Genomic DNA, 20,692 nt, shown 5'->3' with positions numbered 1-20,692 from the left:
AAAAAAAAATAATAAAGTGTCACAGAACTTGGTGTGGCCAAGTGGAAGAAGAAAAAGGATAAAGACAAAACGAAACTCTTGGAGGCGATAGGAATGAGCAGAAAGAATGAGAAGCCATGCAGCCCAGACAAGTGGACTCCAGCCTAGGGGGCCTTCAAGAAGATGCAAAAGAAGCATCAGATGGAAAGGATCCTGAAAAGACATCCCAGACTCACAAGCTGACAGGGAGCGCTTCAGCAGACACCTGGATAACTGGAGCACTGTGGCATTCCTAAAGTCAGCTGAAGGAAGCAGCCTGCCGGCCCTGGGTGTGGAGCAGCAGACTGCCAAGCTGGGGTTACATTGGCCCCTTTGGTATTTTCTAGAAACATTCTTTTACACACCCTTGCATCTTCTGCTGGGACAGTATTTTTCAAAACTCATTCTAGAACATGATTAAAAGCAAGATTGTCCTTTTTTAAAATAGAAGAAGACATTTTGATTCAGTAAATCAGGGGCAGTGCCTAGACCAATCCCCGTGTGGCTATGTTATCCTGCCACTTGCGAACCTCCAGATTATGGGCACACAGTGTAGTAAGCCCTTAGAACTTACTTGTCCTCAAAAGATTTTGGTTCTATGGTTTACCATGACTTGGCCTTCAGGGAAGATAAAACAACTATATTGAGCAGGTGGTGTTGAGGTGGGGTGTGTGTGTATGATATATGTAAGGGACTCAGGAGGGGAGGATTCTAATGATTTGGTAAAGTGGGTAGGTCAGTTTTGATGTGACAGGTGTGTGATGTTTTGCTCCTTGATGAAGTTGTTTCTGGTTAACATAGAGATAATGTATACAGTTTAAGATCAGCAAACTGAGGGACCAGAGTTCACGTAATGGCTATGTTGCTGAACTCCCATGGAGTTGACCGCAGTTCAAGTGCCAGACCTGGTGGCTTAAACTCAGGCTGGGCACGTGTGCATGCATGCCCAAGATCCTGGGAGGAGAATGGAGGAGAAGGGATTGCAGTGTGGCCATCCCCCCAGGGGGGGATGTATTGCTTTCTGTCTCTCTTTCTGGTGAGCTCATGTGCCCTATAGCAAAAACCTCTCCAAAAAAGAAATAAAAAGATCAGCAAATTGAAACTTAAAGCCAAAATTAAAAGTGTGTTTGTAGCCTTCCTGTGAACTTGTAATTAGAGGAAGGTGCGAGACCTAGTCTAGAGGAGTAGCTAGGGCTGACAGCCTCATATCAAAGGTGTCGCTGTTCTATAGCATACACACCTGCCTCTCAAGGCTCATACGTCACCTTGTAAAGCTCTTAATTGTGTATAAAGCAATTTACATGCATATCTCAGCTAACGAGATGTTAGAAAACTACCTGCCCAGTGTTTTCATTGTACTAGAATGATGGCTTGCTGCACTGTGCCTTGCTGTGAGATGGCGAAGAGCAGATCAAGCAGCAGCTGGGACAAAGAGGGAGCATGGGTTAGAAGAGGGGTATGGGGTGCTGAGTCAGTGTGATTCATGCCTATTGGTAGTTTCTAAGGCAAGAGGCCCTGGAAGTTCTTCTCTTTGAAAATTGCAAATCCAAGTCAGGTTAATGTATGTGCTGGTTTGACTGTTTACTGCAAAAGGTAATTGATTTTCTTCTCGTTGTATATGCCTCTGTTGGGGTTCTGAGACCACCCGCCCCACGACTTGGTAGGCAGACCCATGGGACTCAGCAGATGGTTGCACTTCTGGCTGTGATTCTGTGCAGTGAGAGGACGGGGAGAGATACAGCCTGCCTAGGTGTCCTGGAGGCCCGCTTTCCTATTTTCAGCCAGCTAGACTTTAAAATCAGCATCAGTGGGAACCAGCAGTTAGCATAATGGCTATGTCGCTGGATTCCCACGTAGGCGACCGCGATTTGCGTCCTAGACCCGGTGGCTTAGAACTCACACTGAGCACATGTGCGTGCGTGCCCAAGATCCCGAGAGGAGAATGGAGGAGAAGGGATTGCGGCGTGACTATCCCCCCTGGGAGGTGATTTCTCGCTTTCTGTCTCTCTGTCTCTGTCTGTATGGCGAGCGCACACGCCCTATAGCAAAAACCTGTCCAAAAAAAATCAGCATCAGTTCCCACTTTATTCTGCATACTCAGTAAGTTCCCAAGGCCAGTGGTCCAGCTTGCAGTGTGTCCTTCTGTTTTAGTGGCTTATATTTTTAGTGGAGTTTGACAATTCAATGAAAGTTGGATTGAATTATCATCCATTTTGAACAGAACTAGATGTGGATTTTGATGTCTTTGTTGAGCTTCATTGAATTTACTGATTCTGAAAATTAGCATTTATCAACAAATCTAGAAAAGGCTATACTATTATCTCTACAGGTATTTCATCTTTTGCATTCTTTTTTTATTTTTTAGAGCAAGATTTTTGCTATAGAGCATGATGTGTGCTTGTCAGAGAGACAGAGAGAGAGGAAAACAAGAAATTACCTCCCCAGAGTGATGGCCACACTGCAATCCATTCTCCATTCTCCCCTTGGGATTTTGGGCATGCATGCACATGCGTCCGGTATAAGTTTTAAACCATAGCGGACTATGTGGGGGTCCAGCCATGTAACTATTATGCCATCTACTGGTCCCATCTTTTGCATTCTTTCTGTTTTCTTTTCTGTTTTTTTTTTCTTTTGGAGAGGATTTTGCTATAGGGCATGTACACTTGCCAGAGAGACAGAAAGCAAGAAATCACCCCCCAGGGGGGATGGACACACTGCAGTCCCTTCTCCTCTCATGATCTTGGGCATGCACACACACGTGCCTGGGGTGAGTTTAATCCACTGGGTCCGGGACTTGAACCGCAGTCGACTTCATGAGAGTCCAGCAGCATAGCCATTATGCCAACTGCTGGTCCCATTTTCTTTTCTTTTCTTGCCCTTTTTTTTTATTGCCAGAGGGCATATGTGCTTACCAGGGAAGCAGAAAGAGGGGGAGGGAGAAAGGACCCCCACCCTCCATGGGGCATGGTTATGCAGCAGTCCTTCCTCCATTTCTTCACTCTGTTGGGGTGCGGGCATTCACATACACATGCCCAGCATGTTTCCCAAGCCACCGGGGTGGGAAATTGAATGGCATGACTAGCCACATAAAATGCTAGGTTATGGTTCTGGCCTTCTATTTTCTTTTTCCTTTTCTTTATTTTTTTTTGAAACTGATTAGATACTCATCTTTCATTTTATTCTTCCTGCCTCTTAATGTTTTAAAAATATTTTCTGTTTCTTTGTCTTTTTGTACTGTGTTCTAGTTATTTTCTTAAGTCTTTCAGTAAATGAACTCTTCTTCAGCTCTTTCTGGCTGTTTAGCACATGTAGTGTGTTTTTAATATTATTATGGAAAGATAAAACATAGTCTGGTAACGCATACTTAGAAATCATGCAACTGATAAAAGACTTGTGTCCAGAATAAAGAACTCTTAAAACCCAACAATAAGAAAACAATACTATTTTGGGGGACCAGCAGTTGGTGTAATGGCTATGTTGCTGGACTCCCATGTAAGTAGACTGTGGTTCAAGTCCCAGACCCTATGGCTTAAACTCATGCCGGGCGTGTGTGCGTGCGTGCCCAAGATCCCAAGAGGGGAATGGAGGAGGAGGGATGGCAGCGTGGCCATCTCCCCTGGGGGGTGATTTCTAGCTTTCTGTCTCTCTGTGTCTCTGTCTTTCTGGCGAGTGCATGTACTCTATAGCAAAAAACATCTCCAAAAAAAGGAAAAGAAAACAATGCTTTTTGAAAGAAAAGAACAGGGGCAGCTAGGTGGCATAGTGGTTAAGGCAGCTGGGCCCACATGGCTGAATGCGCAGTTCAAGTCCTGGACCTGTGGCTTGAAAAACACACTGGGCATGTGTGCATGCATGCCCATAATTCCAAGAGGAGAATGGAGGAGAAAGGATTGTGGCATGGCCATCTCCCGGGGTTGATTTCTCACATACACACACTCTCTCTCTCTTTCTCTTTCTTTCTCTCTGGCAAGTGCACATACCCTATTATCAATTTTTTTTAAAAATCCTAAAAAAAGAGAAAAGGACAAAATACTGAACAGATGCTTCACCAAAGAAGATATGTGAAAGTTAAGTAAGTTAATGGGAAGGTGAATTTCATTAGTCTTTAGGAAGATACAAATTAAAACTACAGGGAAGTACTATAAATCTATTAGAATGTCTAACATAGGCCAGCTGATGGTGTAGTGGTTAGGATGACTGGATTCCCCAGAGCTGACTTTGTGGTTCAAGTCCCAGGCCCGGCAGCCTGAGAAAAATACCAGGCATGTGTTGGGAGCCCAGGCTCCTGACAGGAAGGAGACGTGAAGGAGAGGGGACTGGGACATGAGTGTCCTCCATAGGGGATGCTTTTTCTCCCTCTTTCTCTTTCTCTCTCTTGGGGCCAACCAGGTGGTGGTTAAGGCACTGAATTAACTACCACTTAACTGACTGTGTGGTTCTAATCTTAGACCCGTGACTTGAAAACATGCCAGGTGCTCAAGTGTATGTGTGCCCAGAAAATCCCAAGAGGAGAATGGGTGAGAAAGGATTGTGTGGCTTAGTCATACCCACTAGGAGGGGCTCCCTCTCTTTTCCTCTCTGGCAACCATTTATGTCCTATAGCAAAAATTTTCAAAAGAAAAGACTAATCATAACAAGTGGTGATGAAGGGAGAAATTGAAACTCTTAGGCATTGCTAGTGGGAAGGTAAAATGGCATATAATCTGGGCAGTGTATTTAAAACTTAAACATACTGGGGTCAGCAGGTGGCATGGTAGTTGGGGCACTGGACTCGTACATGGCTGACCATCGTTCAAGTCCTGGAAATTCAGGGCTTGAAATTCATGCCAGGCGAATGCGCATGCATGCCTAAAATCCCAGCAGGAAAATGAAGAAGGAGGGATTGCGGAATGACCATCCCTACTTGGGGTAATTTCTCACTTTCCTTTTCACTGTCTCTCTCTGGTGAGTGTATACTCCCTATGGCAAAAACCTATAACATTTAAAAAAAATAACTTAAACATATTATGTGACCCATTAATTCTACTCCTGTCTACCCAAGAGAAACAAAAGCACATGTCTGTGTAAACTAAACCTGAAGGTTTATAGCAGCTTGATCTGTTGAAGCGCAATCTAGAAACACCTCGAATGTACATTAGCAGGTGAATAAGCAGACAGACCATGCTCTGTCCATACCTGGAGTAGTACTGCACAGCACAGAGGAGTGCACTGCAGTGGGGCTGAGCCTGAGTACATTTGCCTGGAGAAAGGAGCTAATGGGGTATGTAACTATATGATTTTTCATGTAAAATTCTAGAAAACACGAGCTAATTTGTAGAATAAAAGATAGTTTAGTGATTGCTTGCAAACTTCAGAGCTGGAGAAGCATGCAAAGAGTTGGAAGGAACAGGTTACCAAAGGACATGAGGAAATATGGGGGGGGGGATTTTTTGCTTGTAGTGATGGTTTTATGACTTAGTAAGAATGTGTCACAGTGTAAGCTCTAGACACCTGCATGCAGTTTATTATGTCAGTCATACCTCAATAAAGTTGTTTCAAAATGAGTTAAAATTTCCAATTTTTAAAATTATAGCTGTGTTTTTCACAGATTTTCTTGGTAGCTTTATGTTCATATTTTAAACACACTAAACAGCAATTTTATTTTCTGAACTAATTATTTCTCTTTCTGCATATGTTGCTCTTGCTGTCTCCCAAGATAGATTACTGAAAGTTAGGCTTGATTTTTTTTTTTTTTTTCAGAGAGGTTTTTGCTATAGGGCATGTACAATCCACTGGAAAGACAGAGAGACAGAAAGCGAGAAATCACCCCCCAGGGGGGATGGTCATGCTGCAATCCCTTCTTCTCCATTCTCTTGGGATCTTGGGCACACATGCACCCAGTATGAGTTTAAGCCACTGGGTCTGGGACTTGAACTGTTGTCAACTGCACGGAAGTCCAGTTACATAACCATTACGCCATCTGCTGGTACCAGGTTTGGCTTGATTCTACTTCTTGCTTTGCAATTGTAAAATATATATAGGAGGATGTATAATATGGGTACAGTATAGAGATTTACTAAGGTGACACTCAGCTGACTTCCACCCAGACTTAGAATTTCTTAATTCTTTTTTAAGAATTAAGCAATTCTATCTAATTTCTTTTGATTTTAGAAACACCGAAGATATTATAAAAGTAAGGTGTTTGGTGGAGAACCTTTGAAGTCTCCTCTCATAGTCTACAGAAAAGAAAGTGTGTTTTGGTGATAAGTGCATAAACAAATAAGTCACAGCAGTGTGAAAGGTAGGACAAGGCACCAACATAGTAAAGTGTAGCTTGATTCACTTTATCGAGGTGGACAGCAGAAAAGGTCTCCCAGAGGAAGGAATCAGAGGCTTCTGCAAAGATACAGAGGAAGAGACATGAAACTCCATAGCAGGAGAGAGTTCTATTAATAGATGGCTGTCACCCAGAGCAGTGTGGGACAGGAAGGAGGGGTGCTGGGGGGCCGGCCCTAGAGCAACAACCAGGGAGAGAGGGCCAACTCCCCTGTGCCAAGAGCTTAGACTTAAGCTGGCAGTATTTTAAGCAAGGTGTGTTTTGGAAAGACTCTCCTGGTGCTAGAATTTTGTGTCCAGGGTAGGGGAGAGGGTGGGTGATAAGGTGGGGTGGGAATGAGATAAGAGTCAGGATCCTGTTGAGATCGTGGTCGCTGTGCTTTGTGTGGAGTCACATCCGTGTGAGTCTCAGAGAGACTGTCCAAGAACATACTGGCAAATATATTTTCAAGGCTCCCATGACACAGTCGCAAAAGGCATCCAGTTATCTTCAAAATACAGTGTAGAAGAAATGTTACTTCTTGAGACATAAACAGAATTTATTATCAGCTAACAAAATGATCATTCTTTATAGAAAGCTGAAAAAAAAAACCTTTAGTTTATATGAGAACATTGTTACTGTCCCAGGAGAGAAATTCCATGAGACCCATCTCTCAAGAAAAATGATTATACCTATGGTTTTAAATTAGTATTAGTTCGGTCCTCCTTACAGTTCATTTATAGCTGCTTATATGAAGTTGTTACAAGAAAGCCAGGTATGGAGTTAGGCTTTTGTAGACTTCCTCTGGAATAATACGAGCAACGATGACCCTTCTTCCTTCCAAAGCACTTAAGTGTCACTGAGCAGGTTTTGTCATCTTTCATAATCTTCCAAAAAGTAGTTGTCTAGAGTTCTCATTATCCTCTTTATTTCTTTTTTTTAATTCTTGAATCAAGTTACCTTTGGATTTTATATTTTTCAAGGGCCAAGGGAATTAATTGTTTCCTCTTAAGTTGAACCATGTGAAATAATAACATTTGACCATTTTTTGGAATCTTTTTTAACATATAATAATTACATATATATTTGTGGGCATACTTGATTTTTCAGTACAAAAATCCAGTGTGTGATATTAAATCAGGGTGATTAGTAGAGCGATCATCTCAAGCATTTGTCATTAGTTTTTATTGGGAACATCCTAATTCCTCATTTTTCTTTATTTCTTTAAATAAGATTTTAGCTTTCTTTCTTTTTTATTTTGCCAGGGGTTGTGTGTGCTCACCAGAGAGAGGTAGCGAGAGCAAGAAGGCACTGGGGATGGTCATGCCACAATCCCTTCTCCTAAATTTTTCCTTTCAGAAAAAAATTATTTTTTCTCCTTTTGGGATTTGGGGCATACATGTACATATGCCCTGCATGTTTTTCAAGCTTCTGGGCCTAGGACTTGAACCGAATGGCTGGCCATATGGGACCCAGCCACCTTAGCCACTATGCCACAGGCTGACCCCAAATCCTCTTTTTTAGATACTCCAAGACACACAGGAAGTTGTTAGCTCTGTTCAGCCCACTGTATTTTATACCACTCGACTTCGTTCGTCTTAGCTATCCATGATTTTGTTTCCACTAATCAGCGTACCTCTATTTCCCACTTTCCAGTCCCCATCCTTCCCAGTCTCCAGTGGTCATTCTTCATCGCTCCACTTCTGTGAGGTTTTTTGGTTTTTATTTCATTTTCCATGAGAGAAAACATGGTATTTCTCTTCCTGTGCCTGACTTATTTCACTTTATATAATGTCCTTCAGGCTCACCCATTTACATTCAAATGAGAGAAATTTATTTCTTCTAATGGCTATATAATACACATTTGAACACCATTTTTTAAAAATTTGCCAGAGAACACGTGTGCTCAGGGAGAGAAAGAGAAAGAGAGAACCACTCCCCTCCCCCTGAAGCATGGTCACATCTCAATCCCTTCTCCTCTTTTTCTCCCTCCTTTCAGAATTTTGGACATGCACATACATAAGCCCAGCGAATTTTGTAAGCCACCCAGTCTAGGAATCGAAATACATGGTCAGCCATGTGGGATCCAGCCGCCTACACCTCTAAGCCATAGGCTGGCTCCATGAGCTACAAAATAACAGCACTTTCATAATTCACGCTTGAGCCTTCTGTTTCTGCAGAGCTCCCACCCTTTGACAGTCCTGGCCATTGCTTAGGAGACGGCGTGCTGTGCTGCCAGGAGAGAACTGTGGGAGGAGTGCCTGCTGCGGGGCGGAGAGCATTGCTTGCCACCAGCAGATCTCAGCCAAGCCCTGCCACACAAGCTTGGGAAAGCAGGTCACCCGGCTCTCTTACCCATAAAATAAACCGGAGTTTTTGTAAGCATCAACTAAGATAGCTGTGAATTCAGGTGTATATAACATGCAACAGGCCTTCACTACATGTTCATTGTTGACGCTCTAGAATTCAGAAATTAACTGAAAATACTCAGTCCTTCCCATCTCTGAAAGTGAGTAAACATCCTGAAATTCTGAACAATTGTACAAGAGATTCCTTAGAAAACCAGGAAGAAACTTCAGGAAGCAGATAGCATTGCTGCCAATTCTCTAAACATAAATGGAAACCAGGGCTAAGGAAGGGCCTCACAGACAGCAGGAAGAACGTGAGCAAAACACGGATGCAGGGCGGTGTCGCTACTGGAGTGGAGAGGTGAGTGCAGACGTGAGGGGTCCCATGAAGAGCACTGAGTGACAGCTAGGTTTAGGGCAGAGTAGGCACAAGTCCATGATGCTGCTGAGGTTTCTGGGAAAATGCTAGAGCCACCCATAGTAGTGGGAGATTGAGGAAGGAAGCCAGGCTCCGAAGAAAGAGAGGAGTTTGATGGGAGAGAGGCCAGTGGTGAGTGACTGGGCTCACTGATGGGCAAGCTGTGTCCCCTATAAAAACAAGAGCAAAAAGGAGCCAGCAAGGTCAGCTGTTCACCTATCCCATGATCCCAATGAGACTTGAGTGCTTAGGAGGTTTTTGTTTTTGGTAACTGCCAAATTTGTAGTGTTTAATAATTAATAGGACAACTGACCAAGACCCAAAATGTGAAGATAACATGTTCAAGACACTGGGGGGAGTCACTCTTGAAACTCACTATATAGTATGTGGTTAGGAATGCACACTTTCTAACATACAACCTGTCTACACATAGTGGTTAGCTCAGAAAGCCAACTGGTCTCCTCGCGGTGTTCCAGAGCTCAGCGCCAATTATTAGCAACCTTCAGCTCTTCAGCCTCCAACTCTGCATGGCAGGTCTCTTGTTTTCACCTCCCGGTTCTTCCACCCCAGCCTATGTTATGAGGTTGGTGATGTTTTTCTCCAGATCATCAGTGCGATTACTCACATCAGTTCTTCCACAGATCTGGTTGGACGTGGTCTGGAATTCATCTCACATCAGGGCTCACATGGTCTTGGGGTCCATCTCAGCCATCTCCCTGGTGGCCAGCTGGGCAGTGGTTTCTCAGACCTTCACCTACACTTCCTTCTGTTCAGTGCAGACACTCCCCAGGAGATTTTTTTTTTTATAAATAATATCACAGTGACTTTCTTGCCTATTACAATCAAAGGTAAACTTGTTAGGCTGATGATTAAAATCAGCATAAGAGAATTAGAGACACAGAAGGTGACCCATTTGCTAATAGGTGTTTAATTGCATGCAAAATCCACTAGCCCTTTCTATTAATCGATTAACAGGAAATGTTTTTTTAGGCATTGAGGGGAAAAGCACCATTTATAGTTAAAGCTTCTATTGGTTGCTTTAACTAGTTCCCTTAAACATATGCATATTCCTTGGGTTGTCGAAAAAGTCATGATGCATTTTTGCATAGAAAAATGTCATGACTTTTCTGACAACCCAGTAATTCTCCAGTTGTAACAGTTCTGTTGGAAATAGTGACTAAACCCCTGTAAGTGAATAGTAGACGGGTAGACTTGAAGCCCATGTAGTCACAATTAGGTTTTACAGTCAGGGGCCTTGGTGGTGTTGGAAAACATCTGCAGGTTCCTTGACACATCTCTCCTTAGAAGGTGGAGCCCAGTTTCTCTCCCCTTCCAGACCCAGTGACTTGTTTCTAACCAACACAATATGAACGAAGATGCTGTGTGATTCCAAGGCTAGTCCATAACAAAGGTAGCACCCTCCCTGGCACACTGTCTTACGTGGCTCGCTGTGGGGAAGCAGGCCACCTTGGCATGAGTGCTCTCAGGAGCTCTGTGCAGAGGCTCCCCTGTGGGGAGAACCAAGGCTCCTGCCAGCAGCCATGGCCAGCATCTGACTCTACCTCAGGAGAGTCTTTAGGAGAGAGTCACCCAGCTGAGCCACCCCTATGCCTGTAACCCACTGAAACTGGGGGTGATAATGTTTGTTGATTGTTTTAAACCACTCTGTTTAGGGGTGACCTGTTGCTTAGCAACAGCTAACTAACAACATAGCCCACAAAAAATTGAAGATGGACTTTTGAGTCCCAAATTGTTTTCGCAAATATAGTAGATGACTGGTGAAGACATGAACGGGCTGTTGACCTGCCAGTCATTTTCACAAATAGGGAATGTATGATGGACGATGAAGACACGTTTATATAAGTAGTAAACAACATGTAAGTAGAGTTGATACATGAGTTTGCTGTACCCCCGAAAGGAGAACAGCAAAGTGTCACAGTAGGGGTGGTTGGTAGAGGCAGATGGGAGGGACTCATCCTTTGGAATACTTTAAAGTGTGAGTTCCTCCTTTTGCATCATTTTCTTCAGTGATTTTTCAACTTCCAGGGGACTGCACTCAAACAAGTTAAAGGATTGGGGAAGGGAGCCTCTGTAGCGTAACAATGGCTAAACAAGAGAGTATCCGCAAGCAGGTGGAGGAAGCAGGCGGGCAAACGGGACAGAGGCCCCTGGGGTGCCGATGCCCCTCTCAGGCACCTGCCATGTACACTCAGAGCAAGCGCGCGGTGAGGGGCTCTCCCAAGCAGGCAGTGGTTTCAGGCTGGGCCTCTTCTCTAACTAGGAGCCGAGTGGGCTTGAGAGGGTTGGTGAGCATGGTTAGTGTGTTTCTGGAACACACGAGGAGTCATTATCCCAAGGATAAAAAGTTGTCTAAAGGTAGCATGGTTTTCTAAGAACTGCAGTCGTGAACGTAACAGATACTGTGTGGGCTGTCTAACACGGGGTGTCCTGCTGTCCTAGGGCAGCCGGGTAGCCGCAGCTGTAGTCCTCGATGGAGTTCTGACTTTGGCACATGTTGTACATTGAATGTGAACTTCTTCTTACTACAATTAGAAAGATAAAAAAATCTGTAAAAACATAATAGTGTTTAGGGTGAAATATTATGTTTATTTCTTAAATGTCTATAATAGTTTCTCTTGAGAACTTCATTTTCTGTCTTTAATACCTGGATTATTGTACCACCAGCTTGAAAATTATATTGAAAATATTGGGACCAGCAGATGGCGGAACGATTACATCCCTGTAATAAACCGTGGTTCAAGTACCGGACCCAGTGGCTTAAAACTCAGCTCCAGGCACATGTGCACGTGTGCCCAAGATCCTGACAGGAGACTGGAAAAGGAATTGCAGTGGGGCCATCCCCCCTGGGGAGTGATTTCTCTCTTTCTATCTCTCTGACCAGCACACGTGCCCTATAGCAAAAATCTCTCTCTACGGAAAAGAAAACTACATTGAAAATATTACCTGAGGAGACAAAGTGTATTTCATTCAAGTCGTGTTACTAAATGACCTGCCTGTGATCAAAAGCTTTTAACTATACTTAACAAGCAAGTTATAGTTTCCTAATAGCCTGAATCCAACTCTGATAGTTTGTTTCTCAAACACACTTCAGTCACTTTCCAAGTCGTGACTCATAAGCGCAATTAAATACAAGATGAGAGGTTATCATGGGAAATAAGCCTGTTTTCATACCTAATTTTTGGCAAATTGTGGGTTAGCTTATTTATTGAAAACTGATCACAGTAAGTACATTTGGGGTCGATAGTTTAATTATAGACATATCTGTACTTACCTTTTCCCCATTACTTATCAAAATACCATTTATGGGAGCCAACAGGTAGCATAGTGGGTAAGATGCTGGATTCCACATAATCGACTGCAGTTTGAGTCCCAGACCCAGTGTCTTGAAACTCACACCAGGCATGTGTGTATGAATACCAAAAATTCCAAGAGGAGAATGGAGGAGAAGGGATTGGAGTATGGCCATGCCCCCCCTAGGAGGCTGATTTCTTCCTTTCTATTTCTTTGTCTCTCTCTGTCTCTCTGACAAGCGCATTCAACCTATAGCAAAATGTCTCTCTCAAAAAAAAAAAAAAAAAAAAAACTGGAAGCCAGCAGATGGCATAATAGTTGTGTCACTGGACTCCTTAGTAATCAACCACAGTTTGAGTCCTAGACCCAGCAGCTTAAATTCACACCAGGCACATGTGCATGTGTGCCCCAAATCCTGAGAGGAGAGTAGAGGAGAAGGGATTGGAGTATGGCCATGCCCCCCCTAGGAGGCTGATTTCTTCCTTTCTATTTCTTTGTCTCTCTCTGTCTCTCTGGCAAGCACAAGCACCCTGTAGCAAAAATCTCTCAAAAAAAGGGGGGGGGACAAAAAATGCCACTCATATGAAAGTTTTTCTTTGCCATGAGACTAACATTTTATTTTAAAAGGGGATAATTAAAATTTTGCTATAGGGTGAGTGCATTCACCAGAGAGACAGAAAGTGAGAAATCACCCCTCGGGGGGATGGCCATGCTGCAGTCCCTTCTTCTCCATTATTCTCTCGAGATCTTGGGCACACATGCACCTGGCATGAGTTTTAAGCTACCGGGTCTGGGACTCAAACTGCGGTCGACTACATAGAAGTCTAGTGACATAACCTGTTGGTCCTAGATAATTGAAATTTACGTTTTGATGCCATAGATAGCCAGAACTCTGCTCCTGAAGGGTCAGGGTAGAGGGAGGGATTAGTTAACCCGATACAGGCTGTCCCAAGTTTATCGGGACAGTGCATGAAGTCAGAGTTTGGCTGGACAGTGAACCATCTTGGCAACATTTATGCTTTCCTTGGAATTCAGAGTTCAAGTAGTGACCTTCAGCATTAGGGCAGATCCTAATCCCTAGGACTGCAGAGAGTGGTCCCTGATAGAAGGCTTAAGGCTGGTGAGTCGTGTTCTTTCTTCTGGGCCCACATTTGTAAGTGGCTGCCTGGCTATTGCAGAGAACGCTTTCCACTGACCTCACTAAGCTGTGGAAATGGTAATGCTCTGTGTGGCCTGGCGTTGAACTCCTCAGATAACTCTACCATAACTAGGGGCTGTGGAGTGCCCAAGGGAACAGGATTTGATTTCTTTTCTTTTCTTTTTTTTTTTTCTTTTCTTTCTTTTTTTTTTTTGGGGGGGTTTTTTTTTTTTTTTTTTTTTTTGCTATAGAGCGCGTGCACTCGCCAGACAGAGAAGGCCAGAGAGACAGAAAGCGAGAAATCACTCCCCAGGGGGTATGGCCACGCTGTAATCCCTTCTCCTCCATTCTCCTCTCGGGATCTTGGGCACGCACACACATGCCCAGTGTGAGTTTAAGCCACCGGGTCCGGGACTTGAACTGCGGCCGACTACGTGGGAGTCCAGCGACATAGCCATTATGCTAACTGCTGGTCCCAGGATTTGATTTCTTTTGACCAGACACAATGTGGTGCAGCAGTAGGCCTGATATGAAAAGATCAGTCATGGGGCCACCCAGGGGAAGGCGGCTAGGGCCCATGTGGCAGACTGGGTAGTTCAAGTCCCATACCCAGTGACTTGTAAAACACACCAGGCACATGTGTGTGCATGCCCAAAATCCCAGGAGGAGAATGGAAGAGAAGGGATTGTGTGGCCATCTCCTTGGGGGTGGTTTGCCCTGACTGGCAGGACAGTCGAACAGGTTCCCTGGGGGAGGGAGTGAGAGATGGGACAAACACATGCACATACAATATGAGCTGCTGATCAAATCGTCTTCTGTCTACTTCCGTTTATTGAGGAGAAATAGCGAGTTATATACAGCTGGTGGGAACCAATTGGTTGCCCGAAATGCAAATGAGATAGAACAGCATGAACCAATCACTGATGTGGGTGGACCTCTGCCGTTGCCTAGAAACCCAACCACTTCTGGGGAGAACAGTTGGTCACATGATTTCTGAGAGATGGTTTGCTCAGTGAGGAGAAGTGAAGCCTAATGGTTTCCAAGGTGGTGGATAGCTCAAGATGGTGGATAGCTCAAGATGGCTTCCGTATGCAGTGCTCTCCACAGTGCTTTTTAACTTTCTGAAACTCTCTGATAAGCACACATGCCCTATAACAAAAGGTTTTTTTAAAAAGGATCAAACTCGGGGCCACTAGGTGGCATGGTGGTTGGGGGCACTGGATTCCCACATGGCCAACCATGGTTCCGGTCCCGGACCTGGCAGCTTGCTTTCTTGCTTTCACAATGTCCCTCTCTGTTCAAATTAAAATAAATAAATAAAGTTAAATAAAATAATTCATTAAAAAAAGGAAAAAAGGGGATCAAACTCAGAGGCTGGTAGGTGGTGTGGTGGTTAAGGGTGCTGGACTTCCACATGGCCTACTGAGGTTCAAGTTCCAGACCTGACTGCTTGCTTTCTAACTTCCTCTCTATGTCTCTGTCTCTCTGTCTCTCTTTGGTCAAATTAAAATAAATAAATAAAGTTCAATAAAATAATTACTTGAAAAAAAAGGATCAGACTTGGGACCAGCAGGTGGTGTGGTAGTTAGGGGCGCTGGACTCCCACATGGCTGACTGCAGTTCAAGTCCAAGACCTAGCATCTTGCTTTCTCACTCCCCTGCCTCCCCGCCCATTCTGTCCCTCTCTGGTCAAATTAAAATAAATAAATAAAGTTCAATAAAATAATTACTTGAAAAAAAAGGATCAGACTTGGGACCAGTAGGTGGCATGGTACTTAAGGCACTGGATACTCCCACATGGCCAACCACAGTTCGAGTCCTGGATGTGGTGGCTTGCTTTCTCACTTTCCCTCTCTCTGGTCAAATTAAAATATGCAGATGAATAAATAGAATTAAATAAATAATTCTTTTTTTTTAAAAAAAGAAAACGATCAAACTCATATCAAAGGGTTTTTTGTTTGTTTGTTTGTTTTTGAGAGATTTTTGCTATAGGGCGCATGCACTCGCCAGACAGACAGAGAGAGAGACAGAAGGGGAGAAATCACCCCCTGGGGGGGATGGCCACACCGCAATCCCTTCTCCTCCATTCTCCTCTCGGGATCTTGGGCATGCACGCACACGCGCCTGGCGTGAGTTTTAAGCCACTGGGTCCGGGACACGAACTGCAGTCGACTACGTGGGAGTCCAGCGACATAGCCATTACGCCAACTGCTGGTCCCTTGTTTCTTTAATACTCTATCTATCCATCTATCTATCTATGTATTTATTTTTAAATAATTGTCTTATTTAACTTTATTTATTTATTTTAATTTGACCAGAGAGGGACAGAGAAAGAGAGACAGAGAGGGAAAGTGGGAAAGCAAGCTGCCAGGTCCGGGACTCAAACTACAGTTGGCCATATGAGAGTCCAGCATCCTTAACCACCATGCCACCTGCTGGTCCCTTATAATCTATTTAAAACATAGCTGCATTACACAAACACATTCACATCGAAAGGACTCATTGAACTCATCATCCATTTTGTGTATATGATATTCATGTCAGTAACATTTTGTTGCAATATATATTACTATGTTTACGCAAGACGTAATACCTGAGTTACTATGACAGCATAACATATCTTAATTTTGTAGTTAGAAAAACACATGCAACACATACAAAGAATATAAATGTACATATTGACTAATAAAATACTTTTTTTTTGGAGAGGTATTTGCTACAGGGTGCATGTGCTTGCCAGAAAGACAGAGAGAGACAGAGAGACAGAAAGCAAGAAATCACCCCCCAGGGGGGATGGCCATGCCACAATCCCTTCTCCATTCTCCTCTCAGGATCTTGGGCACACACACACACACACGCGCCCGGCGTGAGTTTTAAGCCACCGGGTCCGGGATGCAAACTGCGGTCGGCTACATGGGAATCCGGCGACATAGCCATTACGCTAACTGCTGGTCCCAACACTTTTTACCATTTTACCATTCTCTCCTCGCTCACATTGTTTCCGATGAGAGGTCCACGGTTAGCCTGATGGGATATCCTTAGTATCCATTTCTCTCTTGCCAATCAGTATCTTGTCTTTCTTTGTCTGTGGTTTTGGTTAATCTGTCTATGATGTGCCTTGGAGAAGATCTTCTTGGGTCGATTCTTTTAGGGGTCCTTTGTATTTCTTGGGTCTGGATCTCTGAGTGCCTCTCTAGGTTTGGAAAGTTTTCTTCCAGAATTTCATGGAATAAATTGTCAATGTACTTATGAGTCTCTTTGCCTTCTGGGATACCAATTATCTAGATATTTGGATGTTTGGTGGTAGCTAGTATTTCTCGTATATTATTCTCATTTTCTTGGACCATTTTCTCTGTCTACATGGTGGATTTTTCTAGGCCAGAGAATTCTATCTTCTATATTTGAGATAGATTTTCTGTATGATCTAGTCTGCTTTTTTTGATTCTTTTTTAGAGTGCATATTTCCTCTTTTAGATTTTGCAAGAATTTCCTCACCTCCTGTAACTCATCAGCTCCTTTCTCCCACCTCTTCTGCAGTTCATTGTCTCTCTTCTCTTCCATCTCTGTTAGCTTTGTCATTCTGAACATTCTAAAGTCCTTATCAGACATTTCCATGAGTTTCGTTGTACTGTCTGAGGATGAAGAAGTGTGTATTATTCTTTTCCTTTGGAGGAGAGGTATTGTCTTGCTTTCCCATATTTCCTGTGATTCTGCGGTGATTTCTAGTCATCTGATGGATAGTGCGTTTCTTCCTAATTCTTGAAGTTCGATCTGAGCATTCAGAGGCGAGCAGAAGGTGATCTGCAATCTTTCTACTGTTCCATTTTTACTCTTTGTGCATCAGATTCAAGGTGAGAAGAGGAATATTCTGACCCTAATCATATTCAGATGATTGGAAACTGTTCACTTGAACCTGTCTAGACACTTATGTGTAGAATTTGATGAGAAAATGAATAAAGATAAAGAAAAAAGAAGAATTTAGAGCAAAGAAGAAGAAAAAAACTGAAAAAGAAGGAGGAAAAAAAAGAGGACAAAAACCATAAGATTTATCATTTTAAAAAAGCAAAAATGAAAACCACACAATGAGTGCACATGCCGTGCATAACCAGTATTTCATAGCTGAAGTATGGTATCCATCTCAGGATAGGCTTGGCTTGAGTTGTGCCTTAATAAAGCGAGGGAAGGCACCAATAACACAATAAAGGAGAGGCTAGAGAGCCCAGAGAATACTGTACCTTATAAAAAAATTGTTTTAATTTAAAAAAATTAAAAGTCACAGAGAGACACAGTGAGACAGAGGGAGAGACAGAAATGGAGAGAAAGAGACCCAGAGCTATCCCTACCCTCTAGAAATGAGTCTGGAGGGGGAAGTCTCAGCAGAAAAATCTGCATTTTTGGTCAAGGAAACCAGTATTTCACAGCTGAAGTATGGTATCCATCCCAGGATCTGTTTTTCTATTTAAGAGAAACAGATTAATGTAATTCGAAAGATTCATCGAATAGATATAGTTATCCTCTAGTCAAAAAAAGTGTTTAGTAAGTAAAAATTGTACATTTCAAGAAAAACCTTTGGATGTGGTGATTGGAAAATCCCAGTAGGTGGAAATCACTACTCTTTATTTATATATCAATGTATATGTGATATATACACACACACACACACAAAAAAAATATACATATAAGTAAATAAAGAATGTATATTTTTATGTATAATATACTTACTTTTTTTTAGATTTGCTATATGACCCATGAGCCTGCTGGAGATCAACAGAACAAGGGAGGGAAAGTGAGAAAGCATCCCTCTAGGGAGGATGGCCATGCTGCAATCTTTCTCATCCATTCTCTCAGTATTTTGGGCATGCATGCACACACACCAGCATGTGTTTTTTTGTTTGTTTGTTTTTTTTTGTTATAGGGCACGTGGACTCGCCAGACAGACAGAGAGAGACAGCGAGAAATCACCCCCGACGGGGGATGGCCACACCGCAATTTCTTCTCCTCCATTCTCCTCTCGGGATCTTGGGCACACACGCACACGTGCCCAGCGTGAGTTTTAAGCCACCGGGTCCAGGACGCAAACCACGGTCGACCACATGGGAGTCCAGTGACATAGCCATTACTAACTGCTGGTCCCCACACCAGCATGTTTTACAAGCTGCTGGGTCTAGGACTTGAACTGCCCAGTTGGCCATGTGCAATCTAGCACCTTAACCACCACATCACCAGCTGGCCCACTAATCTTTTATTAGGGGTCAAATTAGGAAAAGTTCTTAGGAAATAAACTAATTTGTGTTCTCTTAAGGGAGACCAACCTAAAATCCTGACTTGTGTGAGTTCTGACTTTTGTGAAAGATGATCAAGCAGATAGATAAACATAGGTTCCAAGGACTAGCAGGTGGCGAAATGGCTACAACAGTGGATTCCCATTAGTCGACAAGTCCCAGATCTGGGGGCTTAAAATCACCCTGGGCATGTGTACGTCCATGCCCAAGATCCCAAGAAGAGAATGGAGGTGAAGGGATTGAGGTGTGGCCATCCCCCCTGGGGGGTGATTTCTCACTTTCTGTCTCTCTGTCTCTCTCTCTCTCTGTCTCTCTGGAGAGCACACACACCCTATAGCAAAAACCTCTTAAAAAAAAAAACACACACACAATAAACATAGGTTCCAATACGAATGAATGTTTTCTGTTCTTGGTAGGTTGGGAATCAACGTGTTGAACTTACTCTCACAGAGCTCCAAGATATGGCAGCTAGGCAACAACAGCAAATTGAAAATCAGCAGCAAATGTTGGTTGCCAAGGTAAGTTGTAAAAACAGAGGCAGGAGACTTCGTTCAGAAGGTTCTGTGCTTCAGCCATCATTTTTGATTGGGCTGTCATGGTCATGGGTAGCACTCATAGAGCTACAATGTCTTTCTCTCTTGATTATCACCTATCTTGAAGTTGGAAGGTATCAGAGCAAGAGTCTTGACTCATGACACGTTCCATGGGCACCCAGAACAGGCAATGGCCAGCCTTATCCAAATTGTAGATAAAATATGGGAAGAAAGGATACTTTCTGTTGTCATCTCCTCTTCCCATTGGGTGTATTCTCAGCTGTGTAGTTAGTATCTGTGTTTTAGGAGAAACCAGCCATCCGTGATGAAACTGCTGGTTTCAAGCCCCAAAGCCAATGACAGCTGGTTAATGGGGCTTCTTGGTATACCATTCACTCAAAGCGGAACTTGTTTCATTTATTACAGTGCAGGGCATAGTTAATGCTCGCGTATGCCAAGCTCCTCATTTGCTGTTGAAACTCTGTTGAGTAGGATATGGAATTTTTCTAAATAATGGTTTAGTTATACTTAATAGACTTAAAAAAAATCAGACTTATCCCTTTGCCTACTGGAAATGATTCATGTTTAAATGGTCTTAAAAATGTTCTGAAACTGCTTTAAAGAGAACTTTTAAACATTACCAACTAGGTTCATATTGCTTTCTTTGCTTTCTTCTATAGATTTTCTTGATAACCAAATGTCCAATCCAACTGTTCTTCATTTATTGAAAAATTATGTGGTTTACCGTACTACCCATTTTTAATGTAACTAATCATTTAAATTGGACTTGTTTTAAAAAGCTGTCCTAGGACCAATAGATGGTGTAATGGTTACATTGCTGGACTCCCACGTAGTCAGTGGACTGTAGTTTGAGTCCCAGACCTGCTGGCTTAAAACTCGCGCTGGGTGTGTGTGTGTGTGTGTGTGCATGCTCTAAATTCCAAGAGGTGACTAGAAGAGAAGGGATTGTGGCATGGCCATCCTCCCTGGGGGGGGGGTGATTTCTCACTTTCTGGCTCTCTCTCTCTAGTGAGCACATGCACCCTGTAGCAAAAGTCTCTCAAAAAAGAAAGAAAGGAAGGAAGGAACTGTCCCAGGGTCAGCAGATAGCATGCTAGTTAAGGCACTGGATCCCATATGGCTAACTACTCAGTTCAAGTCCTGGATACTGGCTTGAAAATCATTCCATGTGCATGCCAAAAATCCCAAGAGGAAAATGGAGGAGAAGGGACTGTGGCATGGCTATTTCCACTGGTATGTCAGGGGAGTGATTTCTCACTTTCCATCTCTCTGTGTCTCTGTCTGTCTATGTCAGGGTAACGCACACACCCTATGTCAAATACCTTTA

General features: G+C 43.2%; 1 protein-coding gene across 2 annotated transcripts in view; it reads left to right on the top strand.

Moving 5' to 3' along the window:
- Nucleotides 1-20,692, top strand: part of PPP1R13B (protein phosphatase 1 regulatory subunit 13B) — a 112,797-nt gene that overhangs the window by 70,598 nt on the left and 21,507 nt on the right. For both annotated transcript variants that reach the window (XM_006160065.3, XM_014592221.2), the window contains exon 5: nucleotides 19,228-19,329. In XM_006160065.3, the coding sequence (XP_006160127.1) occupies nucleotides 19,228-19,329 (102 nt within the window). The remainder of the gene's footprint in view (nucleotides 1-19,227; nucleotides 19,330-20,692) is intronic.

The sequence above is a fragment of the Tupaia chinensis genome, unplaced genomic scaffold (genome assembly GCF_000334495.1).
Source record: "Tupaia chinensis unplaced genomic scaffold, TupChi_1.0 Scaffold000671_2, whole genome shotgun sequence".
Taxonomy (NCBI): domain Eukaryota; kingdom Metazoa; phylum Chordata; class Mammalia; order Scandentia; family Tupaiidae; genus Tupaia; species Tupaia belangeri.
The sequence above is the reverse complement of the archived record's forward strand: the minus strand, read 5'-3'. Positions and strand labels throughout refer to the sequence as shown.